Source organism: Pseudorca crassidens, chromosome 17 (assembly GCF_039906515.1).
Source record: "Pseudorca crassidens isolate mPseCra1 chromosome 17, mPseCra1.hap1, whole genome shotgun sequence".
Lineage (NCBI taxonomy): Eukaryota > Metazoa > Chordata > Mammalia > Artiodactyla > Delphinidae > Pseudorca > Pseudorca crassidens.
In genome coordinates this window covers 16,891,554-16,912,176 of record NC_090312.1, presented here as the reverse complement: position 1 = coordinate 16,912,176, position 20,623 = coordinate 16,891,554, and the positions used below count along the sequence as shown (strand labels likewise).

General features: G+C 44.1%; 2 protein-coding genes across 10 annotated transcripts in view; one reads left to right on the top strand and one right to left on the bottom strand.

Moving 5' to 3' along the window:
* ZHX2 (zinc fingers and homeoboxes 2) overlaps positions 1-8,626 on the top strand; it is a 173,437-nt gene extending 164,811 nt beyond the window's left edge. For all 5 annotated transcript variants that reach the window (XM_067711371.1, XM_067711372.1, XM_067711367.1 and 2 more), the window contains one exon: positions 7,388-8,626. The gene's annotated coding sequence lies outside the window, so the exon portion shown is untranslated. The remainder of the gene's footprint in view (positions 1-7,387) is intronic.
* The window catches only part of DERL1 (derlin 1), a 124,874-nt gene that overhangs the window by 54,726 nt on the left and 49,525 nt on the right, over positions 1-20,623 (bottom strand). For 3 of the 5 annotated variants that reach the window (XM_067711373.1, XM_067711374.1, XM_067711377.1), the window contains exon 8: positions 4,752-4,869. In XM_067711373.1, coding sequence (XP_067567474.1) covers positions 4,752-4,869 — 118 coding nt within the window. Of the gene's footprint in view, positions 1-4,610; positions 4,870-7,854; positions 8,766-20,623 lie in introns of those variants that run through there. The other 2 variants (XM_067711375.1, XM_067711378.1) reach the window with 2 other exon arrangements.

Sequence of the window (20,623 nt, the reverse complement as noted above, 5' to 3'; positions counted from 1 at the left end):
GAGAATCGATCACTAGCTATTTACTGGGTGATAATTCTCAGGGACTGTACCTTAGCCTCGCTGCCCTGGTACCTCATGGAGGGTTAACTGCTATGACTTCCTTTTACCTAATTCTGGAGTTTCTCACACTAGGAATTTCCATTGTGCTTTAGGCAGCTTGTAGTGACTTAGGAACGTAATGAAATCGAAGCCCCTCATTTTTCAGAGGAAGGATGCTAGCCCCAAAGAGTAGGAGCAACCAGTCCAGAGATGCTCATAGTAAGTGCCTTGGCTCATTCATCCATCAGTATTTGTGGAAAGCCTGCAGTGTGCCAGGCTCTGGAAGGCAGCAGTGCCCAGCATGTCCCTGCCCTCATGGAGCCCATAGTCTTTGACCAAATAATCTTCCATCAAACAAAAAGGAAATGTTGGGCTTCCCTGGTGGCGCAGTTGTTGAGAATCTGCCTGCCAATGCAGGGGACATGGGTTCGAGCCCCGGTCCGGGAAGATCCCACACGCCGCGGAGCAACTAGGCCCGTGAGCCACAACTACCGAGCCTGCAAGTCTGGAGCCTGTGCTCTGCAACAAGAGAGGCCGCGATAGTGACAGGCCCGCGCACCGCGATGAAGAGTGGCCCCCACTTGCCACAACTAGAGAAAGCCCTCGCACAGAAACGAAGACCCAACACAGCAAAAATAAATTAATTAATAAACTCCTAAATTTCCTAATTAAATAAATTAATTAATAAAAGCTTCTTTAAAAAAAAGAAATTTTGCCAGGTGACAAGATTTTTTTGAAAGAAAGGCGCATGGAACTGTGAGAATATAGATTAGGGCAATTTGACCTGATTTAGCGGGTTGGGCAAGGTTTCTCTAAACAAGCAGTGGATGAATTGAAATGCAAAAGGTTAAGTAGGAGTTGGCTGGGCAGAGAAACAGTCCCGGCAGAAGAAACCACATACCCAAAGACCCTGAGACAGGAGGGAACTTGGTGCCTCAGGGAACCTAAAAGGTGACTATCGTGGCTATGACTTGTCTGAGTTCACACTTCAAGGAAGTGCCAGATGTGCAGAGTTGACATGATCTAGGACAGTGTGAAGTTCTCCTCATCCACTGAGAAATTACCTATTCTTTCCCCGTGTCACCATGTTTTCCTTTCTCAGTTCTAATTCAAATTACACCATGCCCCTTCCCAATAAAAGAAAGTTGGACTCAGAAATATGACTGAGATAAGACTGAATAAATTACAATCACAGTGCTTGCTTTTCTATCTCATGGACTGCGGTGTTATTCTCTCTCAAGTCCACAGGGCCTAAGGGAAATCCCTACAGGGAAAAGTAAAGAGAAATAGGAACAGAAAGCCAGCACATGGGAAAAGAATTCTAATTGTTTCATGCTTCCCCAAAGGTAAAGTAATAGGGAAACAGATTTTGCTGAAGAATTAGGTAGTACTTTTTAACATTCCAAGGTGTCACCAAGATAGAAAGGGACAGCTGTGGGAGCCAGTGGGTTCCCTGTCCTGGACAGTGTTCAGGGAGAGGCAGGACATCCACTTGGTGGAAACGTTCGAACAGTGGCCATAAGAAAAGGGGCCCAGTGACTTTGCAGTTTCCCCCAAAGCTAAGAACTAGTGCTCTGGGATTAAGTGACCCATCGGGCAGTTGGTTCTCTACCATGCGGAATGTCCCTGACCAAGTGGTAGGATTCCAGGTAGAAGCCCAGGGGCTTAGCAAGAGGCTACACAGTCAAAATCACTGTAATACTCTTTAAAACAAACAAAAAAAAAACACCTGAAATGTGAACTGTTTCATCAGTCTTGTGTAACCAGCCGCCTCTAACAGCACTGTGCTCTCTTCTTGTTTTTCATTCACTAATGAACATTTGAGTTTCCTTAGTGAGCCAGACTCAGTGCAGGGCGGGGGTCAGCAGTGAACTCTGTGGACATACGTTTAAAAAGGTGAACTGAGGGTGTCTGGGAGCAGGGTCTTCTGTAGAAGCGACCTGCAGCTGGGACCTGCTGCCCAAGGGGAAGGCAATGGGGCCAGGCTGTGTGCCCTTGGTGTCCTGCATCTTCCCAGCCTCACTTTGAGAGTGCCGCCAGCTCCCACAGCCCAAGTCCTGCCCACCGCTACGTAGCCTGGGAGAGGTCAGAGGAGAATTGAAGTCCAGCAGTTCCAAGGGTGCTACTGGGGCCCAGAGCCATCCACAGACATCTGGAATCACTGAAAAAGCCAAAAAGAAGTGGCTTTGTCTCCCCCTCTCCAGGTCACCCTTTGGCTTTGCAATATGTTTTTTGTGGGGATTTTTGTTTTGTTTTTTTAATGGCCTTGTTCGGCATTTATTTTTCATTATTAATGCATATGGCTGGAGGATTATACATGTTCATCCCCATAAGACAGGGAAAAACACATTGTCATAAAAGAAATTGAAGATGATTCAAAGAAATGGAAAGATATCCCATGCTCCTAGATTGGAAGAATATTGTTAAAATGGCCACACTACCCAAAGCAATCCACAGATTTAATGCAATCCCTATCAAAATACTCATGACGTTTTTCACAGAACTAGAACAAATAATCCTAAAATTTACATGGAACCACAAAAGACCCAGAATTGCCAAAGCAATCCTGAGGGGAAAAAAACAAAGCTGGAGGCATAACCCTCCCAGATAAGACCATCTACAAAGCTATAGTAATCAAAACATGATGGTATTGGCACAGAAACAGACATATAGATCAGTGGCACAGAAGAGCACAGAAATAAACCCACACACCTATGGTCAATTAATCTTCAACAAAGGACGCAAGAATATGCAATGGAGAAAAAAGAGTCTCTTCAGCAAGTGGTGCTGGGAAAGCTGGACAGCCTCATGTAAATCAATGAAGTTAGAACACACGTTCTCACCATACACAAAAATAAACTCAAAATGGTTTAAAGATCTAAATGTAAGACATGACACCATAAAACTCCTAAAAAAGAATATAGGCAAAACATTCTTGGACAAAAATCATAGCAATATTTTCTTAGATCAGTCTCCCAAGGCAATAGAAATAAAAGCAAAAATAAATAAATGGGACTTAATCAAACTTAAAAGCTCTTGAACAGCAAAGGAAACCATCAACAAAAGACAACCTGAGTGGGAAAAAATATTTGCAAATAATGCAACCAACAAGGAGTTAATATCCAAAACATACAAACAGCTCATACAACTCAGTATCAAGAAAACAAACAACCCAATCAAAAAATGGGCAGAAGACCTAAATAGACATTTCTCCAGAGAAGACATGCAGATGGCCAACAGGCACATGAAAAGATGCTCAACATCGCTAATTATTAGAAAAATGCAAATCAGAAGCACAATGAGGTATCACCTCACACCTGTCAGAATGGCCATCGTCAAAAAGTCTACAAATAATAAATGCTGGAGGGGGTGTGGAGAAAAAAGAACCCTCCTACACTGTTGGTGGCAATATAAATTTGTATGTAAATACTATGGAAAACAGTACAGACATTCCTTAAAAATCTAAAAATAGAGCTACCATACGCTCCAGCAATCCCACTCTGGAAAAGATGAATACTCTTAATTCTAAAAGATACATGCACCCCAATGTTCATAGCAGCGCTATTTACAATAGCCAAGACATGGTAACAACCCAAGTGCCCATCAACAGACTATTGGCTTAAGAAAATGTAACATATATATATATATATATATATATATATATATATGTAATAGAATGCTACTCAGCCATAAAAAAGAATGAAATATTGCCATTTGCAGCAATACAGATGGACCTAGAGAATATTATACTTAATGAATCAGAGAAAGACAAATATTACATGATATCACTTATATGTGGAATCTTAAAAATGATACAAATGAATCTATATACAAAACAGAAACAGACTCACAGACAGAGAAAACTAACTTATGGTTACCAAAGGGGAAAGAGAGGGCAGAGGGATAAATTAGGAGTACGGGATTAACAGATACACACTACTAAATAGGAAATAGAAAAGCAGGAAGGATTTACTATATAGCACAGGGAACTATATTGAATATCTTGTAATAACCTATAATGGAAAATAATCTGAAAAAATATTTATATATATATAACTGAATCACTTTGCTGTACACCTGAAACACAATACTGTAAATCAACTATACTTCAATTTTTAAAAAACTGTCAGATGGAGAACCACCTTAATATTGAGGTTTATCTAAAAAGCAAATTTTTACATATTTTTATTACTTTCAAATAAACTGACAGCATAGTTGCTAAGATATTTTATAATTCATCAATAATCGGATTGTTTAAAAATTATTTGTTACAGAAAAATCACCGTGATAAAATCAACTTCTTTTTCTTCTAATAATTTATACTTGATATGCGTTATAAGAGTGTAATATTAATAGGCAAGATAATTCAAGCAGCCTGACTGATCTCATTAACTAGTCATCTTCAAATTCAGAAAACAAAAGAAATCAATAAATAAAAATAAAAAGCAAATTTTTGCCAATCACTTAGAGAGACAGGGTTCAGTTTTCTGTACATGAGAGAGAGGAGAGAGAGGAAATGTGTAAATTCGCACACACACAGGTGAGCTGACTTACCCCTAAGGCTGTAATTTTGCACCTGGCTTTCCTCAAGGAAAAAAGGAAGCAATATTTCTGGAGTACATGTATGCTTTGCACACCTTGCCTGTTGCCCTCCCAGCAGCCGGCTGACGATGAACTGTGGAAGTGAGGCTCAGGGAGGTTAGGTAACTGACCTCGGCACACAGCTCCGAAGTGGCTGACCCTGGATCCAGCTTTCTCTGACTCCATGGCTCTTTCCTCCCTGCTCCACGGCGGAGACCACAGTCCTGTGCTGAGCTGACGTTCCTCAGCCTGGTTGGGAGAAGGAAAAATCGCTCTTTACCCACCTTTGGCCTTGTTTTCCTGGAGTCTTGAGAACTGTTCGCATGGACATCCACCCACAGGCAGCCTCCTTTCCGAAGACGGTGAAAGACCCAGTTTGCTGCGGGAAATCCTGTTCGGAGAGCACAGCGGGAGGCCGGCTGTGGTCCATGTGCACATCCTGGGTGCGTGTGGCTCTGCATGGGATCAGCGGTAAGGCACGTAGTCCTCTTCAGCTGCCCGGGACCGCCAGCCTGTCTTTGAAGCAGACCTGCGCGCTCCTGTGCCACGTGACTCCCTGCAGCGAGCAGCTGTGAACGTAGGGCAAGGAGGGTCAGGTGTGGCGAGAAGCAGTGAAAGTTGGATTGACCGCAGTAGAATCCAGGTTCCACCACTTACTACTTGCCTGACACCATTTAATCTCGCTAAACCCCCATCTCTTCACTGCAGGTGGGCCTACCTCCCGGGTTACCAGGTTACCAAATGAGATGAGCCATATCTGCACTTCGCCTTGGGCCTGGCACATAATAAGCATGAGATATATTTAAGCTACTCTCACTGTTGTCACAACCATGATCGTTATTGCTTTTGACTCTGCCACTGAGCAGTCATGTGACCCGGGGCAATCGCTTTTCCTCCCCCGAGCTTCCTTTTTTCTTTCCTCGTGAAATGAGTGATGTTGGCAGCATCACCTATAAGGATCCCTGTAGCTCTTACGATCCGGTGACATTTGCTGGATCACTTTTGGGTGGTACCAGATCCCAAGGACACCCTGGAATCTGGTTTCATCCACAGACGTTTCTTTTGCAAGCTGTTTCCTTAACTCCGATATTCAGTCTTATTGTCGGGAGCATTTAGGGAATGTGGGTACATTTGACATCAGACATTAAGAATGACGAACAATATAGATAACCTGCTGCTGCCTTCGGCTGAGAAGTCTGGCATTCTTGCTCTTGGTCCTCTGCACAAGAAAAACACCAGAACTTCTCAGGGCCTTCTCGGCTACTTAGAGAAGTGACTGAGCAGTAACGCAGCCTTACCAGGAGGGAGGCAAAGAAAACGCCAGTGTCTTCAGGAAGCTACAGATCTGATCACCTTCCAGCCTGTCATGGAATCCTGACTACGTCCTTTACAGCCCGGAGCCCTCCCCCTGGATTCGTGCTCAGGATCCTTGGATCCCAGGAACCCACAGAGGAAATGGAGGTCGGCCTTAGTCTCCTGAGGCTGCCGTCAAGTACCACAAACGGGGTGGCTTAACCGACAGGAATTTATTCTCCCACGGTCTGGAGACTGGAAGTCTGGTGCTGGCAGGGTTGCTTCCTTCTGAGGGCTGCGTGGGAACGTGTGTTCCTTGCTTCTCTGCTAGCTTCTGGCGGGTTGCTGGCAATCCTTGCCTTATAGATGCAACACCCCAATTTCTGCCTCCGTCTCCCCATGATGTTCTCCCTGTGTCTGTCTCCGTGTCCAAATTTCCCCTTTTTATAAGGACACCAGCCCTATGGAATTAGGTCCCACCCTAATGACCTCATTTTAACATTGATCGCCTCTGTGAAGGAATTCCCAAATACGGTTACGTTCTGAGGTACTAAGGGTTAGGATTTCAACATATCTTTGGGGGTTGCAAGGACACAATTTAACCCATAAGAAGGTCCTTGGACTATTTTCATTACTTCAAAGTACATAAGAATTAAACACGTCTCCATACTGACTCAGTAAACACTGTTTAAGGGCACAGGCTCTGGAAATTGCCTGGGTTGGAATTTTGGCTCTGCCATTTTCTAGCTGTGTGATCTTGGGCAAGGTTTTTAGCTTCTCTGTGCTCAGTTTCCTCACCTGTAAAATGGGAATAACAATTTTATCTACACCTGAGGGTTGATAGAAACATTAAATTAAAAAATACACTTAAAATTTCTCATCTTATTATGATTATTTTATATCCTATTTGGAAAGGGTTCCATCTAACAAATACAACAAAAGCACGTGTAATATTTACCACCCGCCTGGCACTATTTTATATGCTGGTGCATATATCAACTTCTTATCACAACTACTTTGTGGATGCTACTATCACCCCTGTTTTACAGAAGCAAAAACTAAGCCCTAGAGAGATTTTGACGTGTGTAAGGCCCCATGGCCAGTACAGAGAGAACTCCTGACCCAAATCCAGGTGTGTCTGATTCTGGGGCCTTTTAGGAACCATTGTGACTGGCTGCCTCTCCAGGAATAAGAAAAGGGTCTTGTAATGATGAAATGAATCACCTCCTTCACTTGCCCAGAAAGTCATCCTGTTTTCAAAGGCCTTATTCTGAAGGCACTTCCCATAATGTTAGACTGTGGTCAGGAAACACACTTGTTTCTTTAAGACAGGGCGTTTGTCTCTCCTCCAGGCCCCAGGATGGCTTTGGAAGTGTCTCCACAGGAGAGCCAAGGAGAGGCCACCCCCAATGCCTTGCACCCAAGGAATGATGGTCACCTCCCTGACATCTCTGGTTTTGTGTTGTCCTTCTAGGGAAGTCCACCAGAACTGCTGTGCTGATGAAGGGGACACTCTGTCTTCAAAGAGAGAAGAGAACTTCTGTCCCTGGCTGTGGGCCACCCTGGCCAGAGACTCCAAGTGCAACGCCTTCACTCGTACACACCTCCCTGAGGCCTGGTGGGAATTGTTCATAGTGCCAAAGTCCTACCACTGCGTTTTCCATGGGTCCTTGTAAATAGTTGGTTCCTGTGCCCAGGCCCCCGCCTCTTGCTATACTGGAACCGATTTGTACAATGTGGGAAAATTTTGTTACCTTTTTAACCAAGGGCAACTTCCTTTTCCAGCACTACCATTGTAAGGTATTTTTCCAGGAGGGAGGGCTGATCACACGTGCTTTTCCCTTTTTTCCTTTCTTTTTTTTTTTTTTATTTTATTAATTTGGGGGAGGGGGGATGTTAGCATTAGTGCCATTATATCTACTGGATTTTAGGTAGGGAGAGTTCATTTTTCAAGGTAGTTTGAAATTTGGGAGATTTCTTCAGGGGAAAGGGCTGGGATTCAGGCATCTGTCTTAACTTGGAGAGGGTTTTACAGATGACAGATCTTCCAAATCAAATCCATTTCTATTTCTTCCCCAGCCTCCTCTGGGGGTCCCTGTTTAACCACACACAAGGCCTTCTGAACTGCCACCAGGCCGGTCTGGTTTTTTTGATGGCCTGGGCTCAGACCTCGGGCCGAGCCAGCACCCGGAGAACTGGGTGGCGGACAGCTACCCTCTGAGCCCCTTTTTAGTGACCAGCAGAAAGGGCTCTCCCGGATGCACTAGCATCATCATTACTTTTGTGAAATTAAAAGAGAAAGAGATCTTCGTGTCTAGATGGTACAAAGATGAACAGCTTTGGTTTTCGTCTCCGTTCCTAGCTGCCTCTTCTCAGTGTGGTATTGGACAAGAGTTCAGCTTGAAGCTTCACCACGAATTGCTTTTTTTGTTTGTTTGTGTGTTTGTTTTGGGCCAATTTTAGTTTCCTGAGTGCACTTTTTTTTCCCTCAGTTAGTCCTAACTTCTAAAGAAGAAACACCAGGAGACGTATCTGGTGTAACGTTGCAGTATGAGCTGTGTTTGCAGTCCCTTCCCCTGCCCACACTGCCCCTCATTTGAGTACACTGCACAAATCAAAGGTTAGGGAGTTTGGAGAAAAAAAACAATTTTTCTAACTTGTTGCTCATTTGTTGTAACTCAATAAAGCGAAGACTACACACTTTTATAACCTTTTCCTCTGCCCCTGGCTCTTCATTGCTGTCTGGCTCCCAGGGCACAGCCTGAGGCTTCCAACTCACGCATCTGTTTCAAATCCGTTATGACCACACTTCCCATCTTCCGTCCTGGTGAGGCCTGACAGCGCCGGTGGGACTGTAAAAACAGGGGGTAAGTGTCGACGTGGGAACCTTCATCACATCTCTGTGACATAGAAAAGAAGTGAGTGATAGGCCCACGCTTCTCCGGGGTCTTCACACATAGACTCATAAAATGCTGCAGAGAAGAGCACAGGCGTGGGAATGAGACCTGCCTGCAGGCCACCGCTTGCTCTCGGGGGACCTCAGGCAAGTCGCTTCTGTCCCGGGTTGCTGGTGACTGGGACACTGCCACTTCTCCGAGAAGGCCGGCTTCTGTGTCTCTGACCCGGTGAGGTTTAAAAAGCCCCTCGTTGTTCATAGGCGACCCTCATTTAGACCAGTGCCTTTCGAGCTTGAGCAGGTAGCGGAATCACCTGGAAGGCTGGTTAGAGTTTCTAACTGAGTAGGTCTGGGTGGACCAGAGAACGTCCACTGCTCCCAGGTGAGGCTGGTACTGCCAGCTCGGGGTCCCAACATTGGGAATCTCTGGTCTAGATGTTTCATTTTCACAGGGACTTATAGACTTTTGGGCAGTTTATCCACCCCTCAGCCTCCAAACTCTCCCCATCCACCTCCCCCGCTGCAAAAAAAACCAAAAATCCAACCTGCACTTTTCTTATTACAAAAACAAAAGTGCCAAGTGGCTGTAGCTGGCTCATCTCCCGCTTCCTGCCTACGCTGCCTTTCCTGTCTGCGCTCCGAGCCGTGGACCATCCGCAGACCTCATCTCCTCATGCTGTCCTGTCCTTCCAGACCATCAATGAACGTCAGCCCATCCCAGCCCCCTCCAGCTTCTCCCTGGCAGGCAGCTGCCTTCCCCTCCTGCTAGTTACCACCCTTGCCATTCCGCTTGCCACTCTCAAGCAATTTAAGTAAATTCTTCCAGCAAGGCAGCAGGAGATGCTATTAAATGCCTGAAGAAACCAAAGGGAAAACCTTGCCAGAACTTTTGTCTTTTTATTTTTAATTTCTGCACCAAAGAGAAAGCTTTGCTAATTGGTTGCAATGAAAATACACAGGGAAAACAGCTGTGCTCTTTTAAGCACCCAGCAAAATATGACAAGCTACATCTCCCCCCCCGGGAATGATCAAAGGGTGGCAGAAACTAGGAGAGGGGTTCTTAAGGGGAATACACGGACAGGTGAGGTGGAAGAGAGCCATGGAGTGGCGTGAACACCTGCTGGTTTTGTCTGCCCCGTACCTCTTTGCACTACATCTCTTCCTTTAGGGTTCACTTGTCTCCCCTTCTGTTCATCTGATTCTGAGGGGCTGCCCATCACGGTGACCCGCTCCCCTCCCACAGGACAAGCCTGGCGCTCCAGCCCCCTGTTCACCGAGCTGGGTGCAGTGTGATGCAGGCACACTCAGATGCTGGGAGAGAGCTCCCTTTTTCCATTGAGATGACGAGTGTGATCTTAGCCTGGAGCCACCAGCATCCAAACCTCCTGCCCGAGAGAGGAAGCCAGTCTGCAGGTAGCAAGAATGAGGCCGAAAACTCAAGAAAAGAGGCAGAGGAGCAACGGAAGAAGAAAGAGATGATGGTGGCAGTGATGATGGTGGTGGTGATGACAGTGGTGACATCATTTGAGTCCCTGGACCCTGCCATTCCTGAGGCCAGCTCCCTATCTTTCCAGTTTCATAAAAACCAACATATTTCTCTTTTTGACTTAGGCTAAAAACCTTTTGAATTGGGTTTCTGTTGCTAGAAACTCACCATTCGGATGGTTTGATGAGATTATGAGATAAAAAACAAAGGAAAGACAGCAAGTGTAAACAGCCCCATATAGCTGGTGGCTACTATACTGGATGTCCATCTCTAAGTCCTTGCTACTCAAGTGTGTTCCCTGGATCAGAAGTGGCAGCATCACCAGGGTGCTTGTTAGCAATGCAGAATCTCCAGCCCCTACCCCAGACCTGTTGAATCATAATCTGCAATTTCACACCATCCCCAGGTGACTCAGCTGTTCATTCAAGTTTAAGAAACTCTGCTCTGAAGGCTTTGAAGGGCTCCTCGCCAGCCTCTTCCAGCACACTGAGGGCTGGGGGCGAGATGTGATACACCACAGAGCCTGTTTTCAGAGTGTAGACTCCAAGGCCTTGGGGAGCAGGAAGGCAGAGGCAGCAACAGGACGGAGATCACGTGGTACCCCAGGTGCGGGTGCCCTTGTCCTTCCAGACCACCTGGTGCACAGCTACTTCTAGCCAACAGCATGCGGAAATGACAGCTCTCACTGGCCTGCCACAATACAAGCTGGAGAGAACCGGGAGAGACGTCAGTTCCCTCCTACTGATTCCTGAAAGCTCCCATCTGGAGCGCCTAACAGCTGGATGTACTTACAAACCACAGTAGAGGCACCATAGTTACCCCTGGGCGCTTGATCAATAAGAATGAATAAAAAAGACATCCAAGTACATCCCATGACATGTTGCAAGTTGGGTATCCTATAGAGTGTAGGAGGCGCATTGCCCTGGACTTTGAGGAAGGGAGATGACAAAGGTCTCCATCAGTAACTCGCATACCCTCTCCCAGAACCAGCCCCCAAAGCATTACAGACTGCCTCAGTCTGGATCCTTGAGAAAAAGAGACAGAACACTTAAACTGGGAAATTTAAGGGAAGTGCATTAAATGGATGTCCACACGGTGTGGGCAGGGCTTGGGGAAGCCAACAAGGGAGGATGTAGAGATCTTGGCCTGAAGGGGTAAGGGATGGGGCAGTTACTGGAACCTGTAAAGGATACATGCCTTCAATAAACCATGGTGACCCGGCAGGGGGAGAATCTGGGGAACAAATACCCTGACATCATTCTCCTCCTATCCTCTGCCCTCCTGCCACTTCCTCCCAATGGCCAAACCCAACCAGAAGTCAGAGGGTAAGACGATCTGTTGGTCCAGTCCATCAGAGTCTGCCTCTCATATGCCCCACTCATGGCGAACATTAATAATCAACTGAAGCGCCTTTGGCTGCTGGGATTGGACGGCCTTCACAAAACTGAACACAGAGCCTCACCTTGAATCTATTAACCTTGGAACATGAGACGACACATTGGGTGGGTGCCCCTGGTTGCCTAGCTAGTATCCATTCCCTCATTCTTCCTCACTAACAGAACCAAGATATTGCCCAGGCACTGACATACCCCAGTCCCAGGTCAGAAACTCAATTGCCCTTGCAGCCAGGAGCGGCTAATGAGATGCACACAGAAGGCTCTTGCATAGCTGGTGCCTGTCTTCTTCCTCCCTTGTTCTTACCTTGTGTGCACTGCTGATCTTGAGACTACATCCTTAATAGCTTCTTTGAGCCCCTGAACCAGTGCCACAGCTGAAAGTTTTCAAACGTCTTGACATGTGAGAAAAATATCTATTCGTTTAATCCACCACTCATTGCATTTGTCTGATACTTGCATTCAAATGTGCTCGTGACACAACACTTTTGTGCCATCCTTAGACTGGATAGATATGAATCCTCTCACTCATGCATGAGTTCATTTGTACCTGTGCCAATTGCCAGGTGAGAGATAAGTTATGTATAGCCTCCCTCCTCAAGGAAACTTGATATATATATATATATATATTTGGTTTTTTGGGGTTTTTTTGCGGTACGCGGGCCTCTCACTGTTGTGGCCTCTCCCGTTGCAGAGCACAGGCTCCAGACACGCAGGCTCAGCGGCCATGGCCCACGGGCCCAGCCGCTCCGCGGCATGTGGGATCTTCCCGGACCGGGGCACGAACCCGTGTCCCCTGCATCGGCAGGCAGACTCCCAACCACTGCACCACCAGGGAAGCCCCTTGATCTGTATTTTGAAGGATGAGTAGGAGTTGGCCAAATGGATAAATCAGAGGAAGGCACACAAGATGCAGAAGTGAGAGTGTATATATAAAATGTCAGGGTGTTACATAGTAGAAATCCAACGAGGAGGCTATAACGTGTAACAAAAGAAGAAACCATCAGTTTTCAACAACCAACTTTGAAAAGCAACCAAGTCACACTGATTCAAACCCAGTCATAAAAAAACAGAAGTGATTATCCACTTGGAAAGACCCTGAATAACTGCCAAAGAATTACGCTATTTGCTTGTATGATGGGAAATCAAAAAGTGTTTGGGATTTACCAAGATGAGTAAAATGTTGTATAAAACTGATGTAAAGTGAAACAAAATACATTCGAAGTCTTTTACCTTGGACTTGCCTCCCATGGCTGAGTTTGGGTCACAAACCTTGGGATCAGGTTCATCTCTCCAAAGGATCTCCCAACTCCTTACCCAGTCTCTTCCTCTGCCCACTCTGGTCTGCTTGCTGATTGGTGAGCACTCCCTGGGTCCACACAGTTTCTCCTCTCAGAATGTGCCCCTTCCCCATTTCTTCCAGTCCCAGTTGAAGTTTCACCAGACCAAATAAAGGTACATCTTGGGTGACAGAGAGGCTGGATTTAAGGAAGACACACATATCCCAACTGGCTCTCTGGAAGCCCTGCTGCACTGAACTCCTGCATCAACGGGATGTAGTTCTAGATCTAACCACATATGGGTTAGTTGTTCAGTCTCCTCTTTGTGTTATGCTCCTCCTGGCCAGGAAATGTACTGAACATCTGTCCAGTGTTCCTTCCCCATCTCTTTCAGCAACACTCACACCCCTTCCCACTGGGAGAGTCTTCTACAGACCTGCTCTTTCCCTGTGTCAACTCTAAGATGTTGGTGTGGCACCAGCACAGGACAGGATCCTTCTGTCCATGGGTAGTCATGTGATTCAGGCCTAACCAATTGTAGCACTATCTCTGACCTCAGTGAGTGCCCAAGGGGCACACACATGACCCAAGTTGGGCCAATCAGAGTCTTTCCTGAGGTTTAAAGAAATTGAAGCAGGGGGAGGAGAGAGAGAGAAAGAGATAGAAAAAAAGACAGAAGCAAGGAGAGAGAGAGAGAGAAATGACATCATTTTAGTATTTAGATCCAGTCAACCTTAAAGTTAGATACATCCCATCTTCCCCCAGTTATGTGTCAACAGATCCTCCTTTTGCTTAAAAATTAGTTTGAGTTGCATTACTTCATTCAGAAATGAGGGACTTCCCTGGTGGCACAGTGGTTAAGAATCCATCTGCCAATGCAGGGGACAAGGGTTCAATCCCTGGTCCAGGAAGATCCCACATGCCGTGGAGCAACTAAGCCCATGCACCACAACTACTGAGCCCATGTGCCACAACTACTGAAGCCAGCGTGCCTAGAGCCCATACTCCACAACAAGAGAAGCCGCCGCAATGAGAAGCCCGCGCACCACAACGAAGAGTAGCCCCCATTCACCGCAACTAGAGAAAGCCCACACGCAGCAACGACGACCCAATGCGGCCAAAAATAAAATAATTTTTTTTTTAAAATGAAAGAGTTATGACTAAAACCCATACTCTTACCCTACTGCCCAGCACATGTCTGCTGAACTGATAACAAGTAAAAATGCAAGGGCAAGAAGAGATTGAAAAGGAAGAGTAGGCTGCTGCTGAAAGGCTGCACCCAAGCAGGAATTTCAGGCTAGATGGACTGCTCCAGCTTTCATGTTTACTGCTCCCCAACCTGAGGTTGCAGACGGGCCTGAGGGCATGCTGGTCCCCTCGGCTCCTGCGCAGCGAATTCCTACTGAAGCCTGGTCTGCAGCTCCTCCTGCTCTGATGGGGCCTCACCTTTCATGATGAGAATATCTTCCAGGAGAACATGGTGTCCTTTGGCACAGGGCTAACTAAGCACTTGGCCCGGTAAGGATCCTGCAGGAGCCACAGGAGCCATTGAAGCTGCAGGCCGACTGGTGTCTCACACCACCCTGGTGAGCCAGCAGCCTCCGGAGCAAGAGCAGCTCACTCACAGTTCCCTGACTCTGCACTTACCGTCATGGAACTTTGACAGAAGAACTGCTGCTCCCCCCTCCAGAGCCCTCCAGAGCCCATCTGTCTCAAGGGAATTTACTCTTCATATCTTCAGGTAGAGTCAACCTCTCTGCAATTAATGCCATGTGGCTGACAGGGTCTTGGTGCTCTGGCCAGGTGTCAGGCCTGTGCCTCTGATATGGGAGAGCCAAGTTCAGGACATTGGTCCACAAGAGACCTCCCAGCTCCATGTAATATCACATGGTGAAAGCTCTCCCAGAGATCTTCATCTCAACACTAAGACCCAGCTCCACTCAATGACCAGCAAGCTACAGTGCTGGACACCCCATGCCAAACAACTAGCAAGACAGGAACACAAACCCACCCATTAACAGAGAGGCTGCCTAAAATCATAATAAGGTCACAGACACCCCAAAACACACGACCGGATGTGGTCCTGCCCACCAGAAAGATAAGATCCAGCCTCATCCACCAGAACACAGGTACCAGTCCCATCCACCAGGAAGCATACACAACCCACTGAATCAACCTTAGCCACTGGTGTCAGACACCAAAAACAATGGGAACTATGAACATGCAGCCTGCAAAAAGGAGACCCCAAACACAGTAGGTTAAGCAAAATGAGAAGACAGAGAAATACACAGCAGATGAAGGAGAAAGGTAAAAAAACCCACCAGATGAAACCAAATGAAGAGGAAATAGGCAGTCTACCTGAAAAAGAATGCAGAGTAATGATAGTAAAGATGATCCAAAATCTTGGGAATAGAATGGAGAAAATACAAGAAACATTTAACAAGGACCTAGAAGAACTAAAGAGCAAACAAACAATGATGAACAACACAATAAATGAAATTAAAAATTCTCTAGAAGGAATCAATACCAGAATAACTGAGGCAGAAGAACGGATAAGTGACCTGAAAGATAAAATAGTAGAAATAACTACCACAGAGTAGAATAAAGAAAAAAGAATGAAAAGAATTGAGGACAGTCTCAGAGACCTCTGGGACAACATTAAATGCACCAACATTCGAATTATAGGGGTCCCAGAAGAAGAAGAGATAAAGAAAGGGACTGAGAAAATATTTGAAGAGATTATAGTTGAAAACTTCCCTAATTTGGGAAAGGAAATAGACAGTCAAGTCCAGGAAGTGCAGAGAGTCCCAAACAGGATAAATCCAAGGAGAAACACACCAAGACACATATTAATCAAACTATCAAAAATTAAATACAAAGAAAAGATATTAAAAGCAGCAAGGGAAAAACAACAAATAACATACAAGGGAATCCCCATAAGGTTAACAGCTGATCTTTCAGCAGAAACTCTGCAAGCTAGAAGGGAGTGGCACAACATATTTAAAGTGATGAAAGGGGAAAACCTACAACCAAGATTACTCTACCCAGCAAGGATCTCATTCAGATTTGATGGAGAAATTAAAACCTTTACAGAGAAGCAAAAGCTAAGAGAATTCGGCACCACCAAACCAGCTTTATAACAAATGCTAAAGGAACTTTTCTAGGCAGGAAACACAAGAGAAGGAAAAGACCTACAAAAACAAACCCAAAACAATTTAAAAAATGGCAATAGGAACATACATATTGATAACTACCTTAAATGTAAATGGATTAAATGCTCCAAGCAAAAGACATAGACTGGCTGAATGGATACAAAAACAAGACCCGTATATATGCTGTCTACAAGAGGCCCACTTCAGACTTAGGGACACATACAGATTGAAAGTGAGGGGATGGAAAAAGATATTCCATGCAAGTGGAAATCAAAAGAAAGCTGGACTAGCAATTCTCATATCAGACAATATAGACTTTAAAATAGGGCCTCCCTGGTGGTGCAGCAGTTGAGAGTCCGCGTGCCGATGCAGGGGACATGGGTTCATGCCCCGGTCCAGGAACATCCCACATGCTGCAGAGCGGCTGGGCCCGTGAGCCATGGCCGCTGAGCCTGCACGTCCTAAGCCTATGCTCTGCAACGGGAGAGGCCACAACAGTGAGAGTCCTGCGTACCGCAAAAAAAATAAAAATAAAATAAATAAAGACTATTACAAGAGACAAAGAAGGACACTACATAATGATCAAGGGATCAATCCAAGAAGAAGATATAACAATTGTACATATTTATGCACCCAACATACATAAGGCAAATGATAACAGCCATAAAAGGGGAAATCGAAAGTAACACAGTCATAGTAGGGGCCTTTAACACCCCGCTTTCACCAATGGACAGATCATCCAAAATGAAAATAAATAAGGAAACACAAGCTTTAAATGACACATTAAACAAGGTGGACTTAATTGATATTTATAGGACATTCCATCCAAAAACAACAGAATACACTTTCTTCTCAAGTGCTCATGGAACATTCTGCAGGATAGATCATATCTTGGTCACAAATCAAGCCTTGGTAAATTTAAGTAAATTGAAATCGTATCAAGTATCTTTTCTGACCACAACACTATGCTGTAAAAAATACAAACACATGGAGGCTAAACAATACACTGCTAAATAACCAAGTGCTCACTGAAGGAATCAAAGAGGAAATCAAAAAATACCTAGAAACAAATGACAATGAAAACACGACGACCCAAAACCTATGGGATGCAGCAAAAGCAGTTCTAAGAGGGAAGTTTATAGCAATACAATCCTACCTCAAGAAACAAGAAATATCTCAAATAAAAAACCTAACCTTACACCTATAGCAATTAGGGAAAGAAGAACAAAAAAACCTCAAAGTTAGCAGAAGGAAAGAAATCATAAAGATCAGATCAGAAATAAATGAAAAAGAATTGAAGGAAATGATAGCAAAGATCAATAAAACTAAAAGCTGGTTCTTTGAGAAAATAAACAAAATTGATAAACCGTTAGCCAGACTTATCAAGAAAAAAAAGGGAGAAGACTCAAATCAATAGAATTAAAAATGAAAAAGGAGAAGTAACAACTGACACTGCAGAAATACAAAGGATCATGAGAGATTACTACAAGCAACTCTATGACAATAAAATGGACAACCTGGAAGAAATGGACAAATTCTTAGAAAAGCACAACCTTCTGAGATTGAACCAGGAAGAAATAGAAAATATAAACAGACCAATCGCAAGCACTGAAATTGAGACTGTGATTAAAAATCTTACAACAGGGTTTCCCTGGTGGTGCAGTGGTTGAGAGTCCGCCTGCCGATGCAAGGGACACGGGTTTGTGCCCCGGTCTGGGAAGATCCCACATGCCTCGGAGTGGCTGGGCCCGTGGGCCATGGTCGCTGGGCCTGCGCATCTGGAGCCTGTGCTCCGCAACGGGAGAGGCCACGACAGTGAGAGGCCCACGTACTGCAAAAAAAAAAAAAAAATCTTACAACAAACAAAAGCCCAGGACCCAGGACCAGATGTGTTCACAGGCGAATTCTATCAAACATTTAGAGAAGAGCTAACACCTATCCTTCTCAAATTCTTCCAAAATATAGCAGAGGGAGGAATACTCCCAAACTCATTCTACGAGGCCACCATCACCCTGATACCAAAACCAGACAAAGATGTCACAAAGAAAGAAAATTACAGGCCAGTATCACTGATGAACATAGATGCAAAAATCCTCAACACAATACTAGCAAACAGCACACTAAAAGTATCATACACCATAATCAAGTGGGGTTTATCCCAGGAATGCAAGGATTCTTCAGTATACTCAAATTAATCAATGTGATAAACCATATTAACAAATTGAAGGAGAAAAACCATATGATTATCTCAATAGATGCAGAAAAATCTTTCAACAGAATTCAACACCGATTTATGATAAAAATTCTCCAGAAAGTAGGCATAGAGGGAACTTAGCTCAACATAATAAAGGCCCTATATGACAAACCCACAGCCAACATCATTCTCAATGGTGAAAAACTGAAAGCATTTCCTCTAAGATCAGGAACAAGGGTAGGTTGTCCACTCTCACCACTATTATTCAACATAGTTTTGGAAGCTTTAGCCACAGCAATCTGAGAAGAAAAAGAAATAAAAGTAATCCAAATTAGAAAAGAAGAAGGAAAGCTGTCACAGTTCGCAGATGACATGATACTATACATAGAGAATCCTAAAAATGCTATCACAAAACTACTAGAGCTAATCAATGAATTTGGTAAAGTATCAAGATACAAACTTAATGCACAGAAATCTCTTACATTCCTATACACTAATGATGAAAAATCTGAAAGAGAAATTAAGGAAACACTCCCATTTACCACTGCAACAAACAGAATAAAATACCTAGGAATAAACCTACCTAAAGAGATAAAAGACTTGTATGCAGAAAACTAAAGGACACTAATGAAAGAAATTAAAAATGATACAAACAGATGGAGAGGTATACCATGTTCTTGGATTGGAAGAATCAACATTGTGAAAATGACTCTACTACCCAAAGCAATCTACAGATTCAAGGCAATCCCTTTCAAACTACCAATGGCATTTTTCACAGAACTACAACAAAAATTTTCACAATTTGTATGGAAACAAAAAAGACCCAAATAGCCAAAGCAATCTTGAGAAAGAAAAACGAAGTTAGAGGAATCAGGCTCCCTGACTTCAGGCTATACTACAAAGCTACAGTAATCAAGAGAATATGGTACTGGCACAAAAACAGAAATATAGATCATTGAAACAGGATAGAAAGCCCAGAGATAAACCCACGCACATATGGTCACCTTATATTTGATAAAGGAGGCAAGAATATACAATGGAGAAAAGACAGCCTCTTCAATAAGCAGTGCTGGGAAAACTGGACAGCTACATGTAAAAGAATGAAATCAGAACACTCCCTAACACCATACACAAAAATAAACTCAAAATGGATTAAAGATCTAAATGTGAGGCCAGACACTATCAAACTCTTAGAGGAAAACATAGGCAGAACATTCTATGACATAAATTATAGCGAGATCCTCTTTGACCCACTTCCTAGAGAAATGGAAATAAAAACAAAAATAAACAAATGGGACCTAATGAAACTTCAAAGCTTTTGCACAGCAAAGGAAACCGTAAATAAGACAAAAAGACAACCCTCAAAATGGGAGAAAATATTTGCAAATGAAGCAACTGACAAAGGATTAATCTCCAAAACTTACAAGCAGCTCATGCAGCTCAATATCAAAAAAACAAACAACCCAATCAAAAAATGGGCAGAAGACCTAAATAGACATTTCTCCAAAGAAGATAAACAGATTGCCAACAAACACATGAAAGGATGCTCAATGTCACTAATCATTAGAGAAATGCAAGTCAAAACTACAATGAGATATCACCACACACCAGTCAGAATGGCCATCATCAAAAAATCTACAAACAATAAATGCTGGAAAGGGTGTGGAGAAAAGGAAACGGTTTTGCACAGTTTGTGGGAATGTAAATTAATACAGCCACTATGGAGAACAGTATGGAGGTTCCTTAAAAAACTAAAAATAGAACTACCATATGACCCAGCAATCCCACTACTGGGCATATACCCTAAGAAAACCATAATTCAAAAAGAGTCATGTACCACAATGTTCATTACAGCACTATTTACAATAGCGAGGACATGGAAGCAACCTAAGTGTCCATCGACAGATGAATGGATAAAGAAGATGTGACACATATATACAATGGAATATTACTCAGCCGTAAAAAGAAACGAAATTGAGTTATTCGTAGTGAGGTGGATGGACTTAGAGTCTGTCATACAGACTGAAGTAAGTCAGAAAGAGAAAAACAAATACCATACGCTAACACATATATATGGAATCTAAAAAAAAAAAGGTTCTGAAGAACCTAGGGGCATGGCAGGAATAAAGACATAGAGAATGGACTTGAGGACACGGGGAGTGGGAAGGGTAAATTGGGATGAAGTGAGAGAGTGGCATGGACATATATACACTACCAAATGTAAAACAATGAGCTAGTGTGAAGCAGCCGCATAGCACAGTGAGATCAGCTCGGTGCTTTGTGACCACCTAGAGGGGTGGGATAGGGA